This window comes from Acytostelium subglobosum (genome assembly GCF_000787575.1).
Source record: "Acytostelium subglobosum LB1 DNA, scaffold: scaffold14, whole genome shotgun sequence".
Classification (NCBI taxonomy): Eukaryota; Evosea; class Eumycetozoa; order Acytosteliales; family Acytosteliaceae; genus Acytostelium; species Acytostelium subglobosum.
In genome coordinates, this window is record NW_012236519.1 from 222,250 (window position 1) to 235,094 (window position 12,845).

Sequence of the window (12,845 nt, forward strand, 5' to 3'; positions counted from 1 at the left end):
CATCACTTTGTGCGAAGTGTGAATGTGTACATTGCTAGAATAGTAGTAGGATGGATAGATGGATGGATGGCACACTGACTCTCTTGCTCTCTGTCTTTGCTATTCTCCATCCACTCACTCAAGGGCATCATTTGGAGCATTGCAAGAACTTTATACAGATAATAATCAATCATACTTATATAATCATACTTGTAATGATACCATCAAATTCCAATCATAATGAAGTCGCTGTTGATATACAACAGTTGGACAACAGTAACAGTAGCCCTAGTAGTAGTGTTGTTCAAACAAACCCAATGAGTAGACCAACTTATAGACCATCCAATCCACCAAAGTCCATCATTCTATTCGATGGCATCTGTAATGTATGCGATGGATTCATTCACTTTGTGTATCCTCGCGACACCCAGAAACGCTTCTCCTACCAAGCACTGCAATCAGTCAAAGGCGGAGAGATCCTCGATTACTACGGCATACCCAAAGATCTATCCACCATCGTTCTCATCGAAGAGGAGTCCAACACACATTATACCAAATCCACAGCAGTCCTACGTGTACTCTACTATCTAAAGGTAATGAACGTTATGAAATGAATGGACGTGTATTCAATCAATCAATCCTAACAATCACGTAATAATAGAATCCATACCCTCTGATGTATACATTCTACTACCTACCAAGATTCTTCCGTGACTTTTGTTATGGTACATTTGCAAACTACCGATATCTGATCATGGGAAAGAAGGATGTATGTGGCTTCAACCCTGGTCTAAAGGATCGTTTCATCGACTTTAGGAGTCCAATCATTGATGATGATACTCCAGATGAAACAAAAGAGATGTGAGATATAGAGATACTCTTACCAGGGTATAATACTATCCTATCAATCAAAATCCCAAAGCAATCCAATCATTCCCAAACCCAAGAAAGTAATAATATTAATCAAGTATTAATTATAATTATACTCGTTTAAGTAGATAATATCTTGGATACCACCGTCCCAATCCCAATGAAACAACCCATTCATCATTGAGATATGTTGTTTGGTGTTGATGATGAGGACATAATCACTGGCCTACAAGCACCAAGTACCGACCCCAAACGATTCAATGGTGGTATCCGACTTGCCCATAAGCAAACGACGTCGTTATCATACACAACAACAACCGTGAAGTCATTATTAATGTGTGGTGTGTGTGGGTGGTATCTAAGGAACCATGGTTCATTCGCATGCACCTCGTGTCCCGTCGGGTCTCCGTTGCTCGTCAGCTGCAGACCCACCCAGCAAGTATTCAAAACCAGGGGGTTTGAGCCATCCGATTTTTTTTAAAGTGGTGAAGTTGAAGTGGCTCCTTTTTTTTAATGGACCCACCAATCAAAGTTGATTTTTTAATGATGGTCTCAGAAACGGACTTGACGATACTGAATCTAAATGAATGCCCAACAATCCTACTTAAGCCCTAAAGGATATTTAAGTGTGTATGTGTGACACATACGAGCTGTTGAATGTGAATGGAGTTGAACAAAGCACAATCAACAATATAATGAGCAGGATGGAGGGACTTCAGAAGTGACCTCTACCTCCAATGTTTCGTTAAGTCATTTGCAACCCAATTAAAAACATACACAAATATATACATACTTATATATACACACATACATACATACATTCATACATACAATGAAGATTGTTATCTGTTTGATATTAGTGGCAATCACCATTGCTTCTGCTTTGGATAATGGTGTAGCCCGTACTCCACCAATGGGCTGGAACACTTGGAACCATTATGGTTGCAACACATCTGCCATCAACGCCGACTTGCTCATCAATACCGCCATGGCTATGGTCACCAGTGGAATGGCCAAGGCCGGTTACCAGTACATCAGTTTGGACGACTGCTGGTTGGCCACGGAGCGTGACGCCCAGGGCCGTCTCCAGCCAGACCCAGTGCGTTTCCCACAAGGTATTGCCCCAATCGCTGACTACATCCACTCGCTGGGCCTCAAGATGGGCATCTACGAGGACGTTGGCAACATGACCTGCGCCGGTTACCCAGGCAGTGAGAACAACCTCGAGCTCGACGCCAAGACCTTTGCCGAGTGGGGTATCGACTACGTCAAGATGGACGGCTGCAACTTCCCAGTCGACGACATGAAGCAGACCTACACCGAGCTGAGCCAAGCCCTCAACGCCACCGGTCGCGAGATGGTCTACAGCTGCAGCTGGCCCGCCTACGCCCAGAATGAGGACGTCAACTTCACCTACGTCGCCAGCATCTGCAACCTCTGGAGAGAGTTCGACGACATTAGAGACGATTGGGATGCTTGGACCAGCATCCTCGACCAGATGGAGGCCACCAACCGTGCTCCATTCGCCGGACCAGGTCACTGGAACGATCCAGACATGCTCGAGATTGGCAACGGTGGTCAGACCTACACTGAGTACCAGTCCTTCTTCTCCCTCTGGTCCATCATTGCCGCTCCATTGATTGCCGGTAACGATCTTACCAGCATGACTCAAGAGACCATTGAGGTATGAACATAGTAGTAGAGTAGACATAGTGTTGAGATTGATGATTGACAGACTGACTAACTATTCAAACACAATCTTCTAGATCTTGACCAACATTGAGGTTATTGCCGTCGACCAAGATCCACTTGGAATTCAGGGCACCAGAGTGTACCAATCGGGAACCAACGAGATCTGGTTGAGACAACTCGTCAATGATGAGCTTGCCGTCGTTCTCTTCAACAGAGGTTCAGCCACCTCCACCATCACCCTGACCTCCTCAATCATCAACGTCCCATCCAACCAGAAATACCTTGCCCGTGACCTGTGGCGCCATGGATCCGTTGGTTTCTTCGAGAACAGTCTCGCATTCCCAGTTGAGAGCCACGGAGTTGTCATGCTCAAGCTCACCAAGGCTTAAATATATTAAACCTTACTACTTACCTCTCTATCTCTATCTCTTTATCTACTTACCTTAGTGGTGACAATACTGACATACGCTTTGTTCTGTCGTCTATAACCCCCTCCCTGTTTGAGTGTGTATCCTTTGCAGCCATCAATCAATCAATCAATGAAGACGACAACACATCACAATGAATGTGTGAATGAGTGAATGGAGTGAACGAATGAGTGAATGAGTGAGGATGACAGACGAGTGAAGAAATGGTGAGTGTGGGCACTCGACTTCAGTTGCGGGCTACAGATCGTCAGACTCTGAAGAATGATGGTAATGTCCATGTTTGGGTAAACACCAAAAGTGGTATGTTGTCGAGTCATCTATTCAAATGGTTACTTTACTTTATAAAGGTAACAACCTTCATTCATTCATTCATTCATTCATAAACTTACTAACTCATATACATATACTTATACTTACTTCTATATATATACCTACCTATTAATTATTATTATAATTATAATTATTACTATGAGGAGCAATAACTATTTATTTATTATTGTAGTTGTGACTACTACGTTGCTATTGTTGTTGGCTAATTATTCCAATGCTACTGTGTTCAAGTCGGACAAGTACTTCAAGGTTGAATCAATTGGCAAGGATTCTTATAGATTGACACAGGTCAATATCAAGAATTCGAACCAAGATGATGTTGATGAATATGAGAATGTTGGCTCATTTAGAGTATCATCAATTGACTTCCCCTTGGAATGGAGACAACGTCGTGTACTCGATGAGCAATCGATACTGGACAACCCAGAGGACTTGATCGTCAAGGGAGTATTCTCACTTCATGGAAAGTCCTACTCCTTCGTGCCATCCGAGATCTACAAGGCTCTGCCCTACCCAGAGGACATGACTCCCACCGACGACTATGACAACGACCAGACGTCCGCAATGGATGGCAGTGGCTTCTTCTACTTCTTGCAGGCTGGCTTCCCAATGTGCCGTTTCAGAACATGTATCAACGCCATCCAAGCGGTCAATGTCAACGATCCCAAGGACAAGACCAAGCTGGCTGTGTTCAGAGACCTCTATCCAACGCTGCCAGGCTTCGATGGTGAGTGGTACCGCGAGGCAGTCAACAACAAGAAGATCATGTTCCAACTGGAGTTTGAACGAGTTGGTGCCGCTCATGTCCTGAAGGCCTATGTCAAGCTGGATCCACTGCATGACTGTCCGATGTTCAAGATGGCCGCATGTCCAGAAGGCCAGACGCAAGTGTATAGTCGCAACGAGGATCTCTGTCTTATACCAGACCGATGTGTTGAACCCAACTATGAATCATGTCGATTCGATCCAGTTCCAAAGTGTGTCGCAGGCTACACCCTTCACCAATATGTCTCCGAACCCTCTGGATGTCCCCAATATCGTTGTGATCCATCCTTCCTACCATGTCATCGTTGATTGAGTCAATCAATCATTCACACTAGGACCTTAGTGGCTTGTTGTATATGTATATTTATATGATTGATTGGTCATTAGTTTGGCAACCCTGCATCGAATCGTTTGGCCTGATCATCGTAATGATGACATCCCATTACGTGAAACAAACGTAATAAAACAATTAAATGAATTTCAATCACTCAACTACACCATTAATATCAATCAACTCCACCACACTCACTTTGAAGTAATAAGATACAGATACTAAGTGATACAGATACAGATACAGATACATCTTTAACATACTTTACATGTGTGAGGATAAGATATTTAAAGGATTGGATAGGGTCGGCACAGCAACTACCCTTAGTATCATGCTAGAATGAACAGACTTGCAACAAACTTTACACAACTTAAACTGTTAAATACTTTAACAAAGCAACAACAAAAGATCAATAACAACAACAACAATCTATTGTCACTTCATAATACTACAATTACAACTACTTTTGCATCAACACCAGTCTCGCGATTGGTGTCCAACTACTCTCGCCATGTACACAAATCATACACTCCAACTCAACAACAACCTCAACCACAAACATCACTGTTATCAACAGCTGTAATCAATGCCGCTGTCACCATCACCTCAACATACCCTTCACACAACCTCAACAAGAACAATCTTCTCCTACTTTGTAGACACTTCACTACATCCTCTTCGCCACCTCCTCCTCAACAGCCACAGCCACCACCACAGAACAATAACAACACCGATCCCTCAAAGGAGCAGCAACCAAAGAAGGAGGAGATGACGAGTGCACAGCAAAGGGTCAGGAAGTTCACCAGAGATAGTGGCCTGCTACAGATGTACAGTAGGATAACGGACAGACTCAAGTTCGTGTTGACCAGACATAAGCCGCTGACTTCGGATCACATGTTTGCCATCTTCAGTTGGTTGCTCTTTGGAACTGGCTCACTAATCATACTTGGAACGACAACACTGGTCTCTCTCATACTCTGGATCGTAAACACATTCGAGTTCTCAGGTAAGGTCTTGTCCAACGCCTTGCACGCACAGACACACCTCCTCACACAAATCCACTATCCTCACTCTTTAGAATGGGCTGCCAAGCGTATTGGCAAGTATCTTACAACAAACACTGGCATTAACATCACGTTCGAGGGCGCACGTGGCGAGTGGAAGACTGGCTACATCAGATTGGAGAATGTCACAGTGTCACGTAAGCCAAGAAGTGATGAGCATTTGTCCTCGATCCAGCTGTCGATCAAACAGATCGATATCAAGCTCAGCATCCTTTGGATGCTTGAGGGCAAGGGTATCATCCAGGAGTGTTTGGTGTCCGGTGTGCGAGGTATCATTGACCGAAGGACCGAGGGTGTCTATGTCGGTACCAACATGATCTATCCAAGAAAGAAGAAGTATGTATGATTGGTTGGGATGGGATGGAGAGGGAGGACATGGCCTAACATATTCATTCAATCAGATCGCCTGGAGACTTTGTATTCAACAGACTTGATGTCAAGGACCTCTTGATCACCTTTCACAAGCCAGACACAACACATAGACCGATGCTCATTTCGATCTTTAGTCTAGAGAGCAGTCGCTTCAGGAAGCAATGGCTACTGTACGACATCTTCTGCTCAAAGAACATCGTCGGCAAGTTTGACGGCTCACTCTTCACCTACACCGTGCCACAGCTCCAAACGATGGACCCAGAGACACTGTCCAAGTTTGAACAGCGCGAGCTCAAGATTGATGGAATGGATATTGAGCATCTGTCAAAGAATGCCACTGGTCCACTTGGATGGATAAAGGATGGTACCTTTGATATCCAACTTAACCTCCTACTACCAAAGTGTCCCGAGCATGAGATCCTCGTCGACACTGAGAGTACCGCAGTAGACTATGGTATCATCCCATTGGATAGAGGTATAGTATCTAACTCTCGCTCTGTCAATCAACTCAATCAGCTCACTCACTCATACCCACTCTCAATCAATTAATCAGATCCATTCAAGAACCTACACCTCAATGTTAATGTACAATTGAATCACTTGTTCTCTGTGGCGCCACTGTACACACCAGAGCTAAGCTATCTGTCCAATGCACTGGCACATCCAATCGTGGCCTACATCAACTCGCACTCCAAACACATTCCTCTGCAGTTTGACTTCTCTCTAAATCTCCGTCAGTTCAATGGCGCATGGACACTGAGCCAAGCGTCGTTCTGGGAAGTGTTGTCCGACTCGGTCGGACGTGAGTTGGCCAACAAAGTCAAAGAAACCAAGAACGTCACCACTCTTCGACATGTCGCCGGTGAGCTACTCACCGATTTGATCGGGTGGGTCAAGCCATTCATTGAGAGGAACCGTCAAGAGTACCGAGCACTACTCGAAGAGCAACAAGCAATGTCACAACGCTTTCAATTAAACGCATAATAACATTATGTATGTATGTGAGAGGGACCAGGGAGGGACCTCCGAGGTCCTCTTTGATCGTTTCTATTGTTTGTTTTTGATTGATTGATTGAGTCATCAGTCAGCTGACTGATTGATTGATCAGGGTACAACACTGAGTAAATGACGATCAACCTTTATCCAATTTGCAGGCCTTCCATCTTCATCATAATTACCCATTCGGGTCATGTTGTGGTGAGTTGATGTTAGTTGAGCCCACAAAGTGTGGACCTTGGGGCTTCCCCAAGGTGTGAGTGAGTTGTGTCTACTCCTTCACTCACCAATGTAGTAGTTGTTGTTGTAGTTGTTGTTATTGCTAATATATGTATAGATAGATAAGACATACAGAGATAGAGATAAAGAAGATATGATATCAAACTTATTGTTCGTTGTGGAGTTGGGAATAGTGATGTGCAGCTGGAGGATTGTATCTCTGGTTGGAGGTGGTGGCGAAGGTGCCTCGTTCAAAGAGAGAGTACACTCATTGACAATGATGCTCGTCTCTGATATATTCACAGTGTTGATGTTAGTGATCACTCTAGTACTCTTCTGTTGGAGAGCCAAGCGTATGATAGGCTTGTTACGCTCAAGGTATGTTGTGTAAATCACATTCAAAACGATATGTTGTATAGTCACTGACCATGTATGATGTTATTGTAGCCCATCAAACAAATGGAAGAGTATTGTAAGCGAGCAGTTCTATGATGGAGGTGTAGAGTTCTGTTGCTTCACAGCTCTGTTACTTATAAAGTGGCCAGTTGTCTTCCAAACTCTTTGGACTAAAGATCCAGTAATGTATCGGAATCACTCATCCCCTCGACTGACTGACTGGCTGAATGACTGAATGACTTACTAACTCATTGACATAACAACAGGAGCAAGAGAAGCTGACTTGGTATGACATATTCATCAAGGAGTTCACAAAGAACTCACCAGTGTCGGACTTGTTTACAGGAGGTTCAGCATCGTCGTCGGCTGCATCAGGTGGAGGTACAGGAGGCGGATCATCTTCTTCATCTTCATCATCTTCATCAAGAGGTACACTATCGGATGAGGAGTGGAAGAGAGCATTCCGTACAGATATGAAGAGTATTGGCTTTGAGTTTGACAAGGATGGCGAGATAACAAAGTTCCCTCCAACAGAGGTGATGGAACAGTATCAAAAATCCGACAAGTTCCGTGAGCTAATCCTACAGGCATCGGGCGGCCCACAAAGAAAGTCCGATGATATCACAATCAAGGATAGCTCACAACAACAACAGCAGCAACCTACTACAGAACAACAGAAGCCTGCCGAACAGAAGCAGCATCAGCATAATAAGCAGCAGGAATCCAACAAGAAGAAGAAGAAGAAGAATAAGTAAACGAGTGAATAAATAGGATCACATGGATGAATGAATGGACATTGATTGATTGATTGAAATATATAGATGGAGGTGAGTGGATGGATGTGGATGTGGATGTGGATGTGGATGTCCTTGTCCGCCGACTTGGCATACACCATCATCCATTCACCCTTTCATTCCATCATTCACTCGATCGATCACTTTAATAACTGCTTGGTCTTTACAAAGTCCGACGGCAGTTCGAACTGACACTTATCCACTTCCTTCTCCACATAGTTATTGAATGTTACAGTGGCTGTGATGGTTGGTAGTACAGGTATATCTAAAGATGGATCAATGATGATGATGTTAGCAGTCGTCCATGCATGTTTCCATGTTTCCAGGATTCCAGGATCACTTACCAAACTTGACTGGGAAGCCATCTGATGGGAACTTGAGTGAGATAAAGTCGCTGAGACGACCAAAGAGTTTGTGAGTCGGGGAGAGCACTTCAAAGATGGGCAGGATGTCGGTGATCTTCCTGGGGAACTCCTGCGAGATCCACACTGTGCCTTCAAAGTTCTTGTGCTTGACATTGACGCTCTCGCCCTCACATAGTAGTCCCTGCGATTTGATCTTTGACTTGTCAACATTGGTCTCGTGTTCCACAATGTCAAAGTTGCTTGGCACGGCMAAAGTAATCCTTGGCCTTGATCTTGCTGACCATAATGCTCTCTCTAATCCTATACTCGCGTCTAATCTGGGGCTGTGGTGATGTGGAGTTGGGGTTGGGCGACGCTGGCGCCAGCGCAGTGGTGGCATTCTTTGCCACCTTGTCATTTGGATTCTTCCTGGACATGATCCTCAAATCGAAACCTGTCACATTGAATATCTTGGCATTCCATGCACCAATCTTCTCCACCTTCTCATTACCAATCCATGACTTGGCCGCTGAGAACTTTATCGTCTCTGGCAGGACCTTGACTCTAGTGATACTCTTTGCGCCCATCATAATCTCCACCTCCTCATCCTCAATGGCCTTTGTGTCACCGCCACGCAATGACAACTCCTCATACTCCTTCCTAATAAAGTCAACAGACATCAATCTCTCTAATGTTTGAGTTGAGTGAGTTAGTATCATTCCAGGCATCAACAAGTTACATAACATACGCTCATCGCCATCGAAGATGAATGATAGTTCTCCACGTTTGAAAGTGATGCCCTCGAATCCAGTGATGGTAGTGTTGATCCTGAATGATGAACCTCGCTTGAATATCTTGTAATTATCATATGGACAGAACCTGCTTACAATAGGTACCCAACTCTTGAACTCCCATTTCAAGTCTATAAATTGATTGATTAGTATGATCATTTTCCAGTTGACCTGGAATGTTGCGGTGTTGCGCGCGTATCCATCAATCCATACCCATCTCAAAGTCTGGCATCTGATGTTTGTGTGTAATGTTAGTACATAATCAATCAATCAATCAATCAAACAATGAACATACCTCCTTAAGTGCCTTTAGTAGATTAGGTACTCTCTTGTGATACTCCCTCTGAATCTTTATCTTTGCTTCGTTGAGTAGTAGACTGACCAATGCAGCATCCCTCCTGCCCAATGCCTCCTGGATACATGACCAACCAGCACAACTCTTCTTTGATGGGTCAGCGCCATTCTTTAACAATACTTGTAATATAGCAATGTATCCAAACTTTGAAGTTATCATGAGTTAGTGAGTATGTTTGAATGAGTGGTCGATCCAAGGTCCAAGACATACATGGATGGCATAGTGTGATGCTGGGTAACCATGAAGATCGCGTAAGTCTATATGATCGCGATAGAATGGAATGTCCAACAGACGTGTGACAGCTTCAATGTCATTCTGGCACGTATGTACATGTAATAGGAATGGGTTATGATCCGCTACATCATTGTTACCATTACTGATGCTACTGCTACTACTACTACTAGTATTACTCGTGCTGGTCATTATTACTATTACTATTATTACTATTATAACAAACTTGTATTACTACTCAATATACATCATGGTTAAAAATGAATGCATCAGTGATGTAATTGATCAATCACAAAACAATCACACACTCACTCACACAATCATAAGTTCTACTCACCAGTCACACACGTAACTCTGTGACCTCTCATGGGGATGAGAAAGTAGGCAATTACAATTGTAAACAATAAACTTGAACTTCATAATAAAGGATTTGATCACATGACCTATGTTTGGAGGTCTAGTTGCAAACATGTTGGACAATGATGGCTTGGTTTTATTCATGGAAAGTGATGGTCAAGTCGTGAGAGATACTTAAGATTGTTTTGTGGGCCCACATCAACACAATCATTTTTGGGACCCAAAGACGCCCAACAACAGGTGATCAATTCAGGTCGTAACTACAAGCTGGATGATTAAAGATATTTGACAGAGTGGTGTGGTACTACTCCTGTGTGTGTATGTGATGCAATGATCGAGAGGAGTGTCGCATCGATGTTGTTTGCCTTGTCCCGCTTTAACGGCGATAAGTTTGACCTTTATCATAAAACCAAGTACGCATCTATTTAACATCTTGGCATCATCTTCCCCTTCTTTCCATGGCATGCCATCCATCTCACTTTCCTCTCATTCTCTCATTCTCTCATTCTCCTTTTGCACATGTTATGATTCAAACAAACAAACCATCTCCTCCCTTCAACCATCCAACCATCCATTCCATCCAACTCCATCTACGTACGCATCTTTGAATGTTGATATCGTTGTTACCAACTTCGAAGTTGTAGACAATCATCATCATCATCATCATTGACACAAAGAATAAGAATAGATAGAGATACATAGAGATAGAAGATAAAGAAAGAAGATAACACAACTCACATTCACTCACTCACTCACCTCACTCACTCGCGCTCACTCACTCACTAGCTCATTTAGTCTAAAAGGGATAGTCCCATCCCCACAGCCAACAGCAACAACAACAACATCAACAACAATGGCGACAAACATCTCCACGCAACAACAAAGAGGACAACAACAACAAAGACAACAACATTATTTATTGTATTTATTACTTGTAACATTATTATTAATAGTAACGCAACAATGTGATGCCAAGTGGAACTTGTCAAACAAGGTATCATTGACAAATAAGAGATCAGAGGTAATGGGCGCCCAATACGACTATGCCTTGATGGACTTGCCGTTGGATCGTGACTTGTACACCTATACGACCGTGCCCTGTGGCAACTACACGCCACCCGCCACCAATGCCAGCAGATGCACATGCGACTACGCCAGCCAAGGTGCCGATTGTGGCAAGCCAGTGCCCTCCAACGTTAATTGTACATGTGATTCAACTCTCTGCAGTACTGCTAGTTTTCAATGGAGGATGATAACGCCTAACCAGCCGATTAGGATCGACAATGTATCGGTGAATAGTGCTCAATATACATTCCGCTACATGCCCAATCCCAACTACATCGAGGGAGTAACTGTATGTATATATATCCCTCGCCATGAGTGGACCACTTGTCGCTCTCTTACTCACTTGCTCACTGCTCATTATTTAGTTCGTTGCAAGGATACTTAACCAGGACCCAAGGTTGGCCATTTCAGTTAAGAGTACTATCTTATCGTCAGAGTCAAACATTTCACCAGCAGATGCGAACAATAGGATGACCTTGTGCCCTACCGATAGCCTACCTGGCAAGGTATACTGGTCAAGGGGAACATTGGCCTTTTCATTCCAAGTTCTATCCACCATTAGCAATACCCGACTGTTCAACCCAAACACCACCAACATCAGTGTTGAGGTCGTCCTGTACACGGCACCAGTGCCGCCAGTCAACACGGACACCAGCGGCAAGTGTGCCAACCTGACCCCCGAGCATCAGTGCATCAACGATGGTGACTCGCTCTACTCCGCCAAGAACAACACTGCCAACTACTTCACATTTACTGTCGAGCGACCTGTCACGCTCTCCATCCGGTGCATGCTCATGGCCAGATATTTCAATCTGTTCATCTCCGACACAGATCCCCATCCAAACAAGGACTCAAACAACTGGCACTTTAAGAATTTGGACAATAGTAAGTCAATCATCCACTCAATCTCTCCAATGATAATGGCTGACTCATTAGCTTACTCCTTCTCTCGCCAAACATAGGATGGTTTGACTTCCAATCGAATATCAATGTTGGTCCATGGGATAATGGAACGAGCAAGGTGCTCTATATGAACATGGACTCTGCTATAAATTGTACATTGACGACATTCAGTCCAAAGTGGTTGACCAAGGTGTATGATGGTGGCGATGCCATTGAAGCATTTGGCGGAGCGCGTATTATCTTTGCAGACGGCAGCTATGAGAGCATGGACGACTACCCTGGCCAGAGTGAATTGTATTACGATGGACCATTCAGCATTGTCATACCACGAGACACCATCAATCCATTCTGGCCCGTACCCGGCATTATCGTCCAAGATGGATACCTCAACCAGCTCTATCCTCCAAGGAACCTTCGTAGCATAATCCCTATCAACACCGACCAGATTGCCCAGCCCAAGCCCCTCTCCTTCCAGGCCACCTACCTGTTGTCCAGGGTCACTGGCGAGTCACAGGCCATCTATAACACCTTTGAAAAGGTAGCCAAAGCCAGGCTACAGTTCA

General features: G+C 44.1%; 6 protein-coding genes across 6 annotated transcripts; 5 read left to right on the top strand and 1 right to left on the bottom strand.

Annotated features, from left to right (window-relative positions):
- Positions 1-194: 194 nt before the first annotated feature.
- On the top strand, positions 195-844 carry SAMD00019534_070900 (hypothetical protein; the record flags this gene model as incomplete). The annotated part of the gene is made up of 2 exons (XM_012897497.1): positions 195-572; positions 641-844. 2 exons carry the CDS (start codon positions 195-197, stop codon positions 842-844), a joined length of 582 nt encoding a protein of 193 aa, XP_012752951.1.
- Positions 845-1,681: 837 nt separating this feature from the next.
- SAMD00019534_070910 (hypothetical protein) lies at positions 1,682-2,930 on the top strand (the record flags this gene model as incomplete). Its single annotated transcript, XM_012897498.1, has 2 exons — positions 1,682-2,533; positions 2,616-2,930. 2 exons carry the CDS (start codon positions 1,682-1,684, stop codon positions 2,928-2,930), a joined length of 1,167 nt encoding a protein of 388 aa, XP_012752952.1.
- A 507-nt stretch (positions 2,931-3,437) lies between these two features.
- On the top strand, positions 3,438-4,373 carry SAMD00019534_070920 (hypothetical protein; the record flags this gene model as incomplete). The annotated part of the gene is made up of 1 exon (XM_012897499.1): positions 3,438-4,373. One exon carries the CDS (start codon positions 3,438-3,440, stop codon positions 4,371-4,373), a length of 936 nt encoding a protein of 311 aa, XP_012752953.1.
- Positions 4,374-4,734: 361 nt separating this feature from the next.
- Positions 4,735-6,815, top strand: SAMD00019534_070930 (hypothetical protein; the record flags this gene model as incomplete). Its single annotated transcript, XM_012897500.1, has 4 exons — positions 4,735-5,401; positions 5,474-5,795; positions 5,861-6,306; positions 6,385-6,815. The coding sequence occupies 4 exons, from the start codon at positions 4,735-4,737 to the stop codon at positions 6,813-6,815; spliced, it is 1,866 nt and encodes a 621-aa protein (XP_012752954.1).
- Positions 6,816-7,215: 400 nt separating this feature from the next.
- Positions 7,216-8,191, top strand: SAMD00019534_070940 (hypothetical protein; the record flags this gene model as incomplete). The annotated part of the gene is made up of 3 exons (XM_012897501.1): positions 7,216-7,424; positions 7,494-7,623; positions 7,706-8,191. Coding segments are annotated over 3 exons (825 nt in total), but the record flags the coding sequence as incomplete, so codon positions are not given.
- Positions 8,192-8,376: 185 nt separating this feature from the next.
- On the bottom strand, positions 8,377-10,149 carry SAMD00019534_070950 (hypothetical protein; the record flags this gene model as incomplete). The annotated part of the gene is made up of 7 exons (XM_012897502.1): positions 8,377-8,501; positions 8,581-8,840; positions 8,908-9,268; positions 9,329-9,502; positions 9,585-9,603; positions 9,667-9,870; positions 9,937-10,149. 7 exons carry the CDS (start codon positions 10,147-10,149, stop codon positions 8,377-8,379), a joined length of 1,356 nt encoding a protein of 451 aa, XP_012752956.1.
- Positions 10,150-12,845: the final 2,696 nt, after the last annotated feature.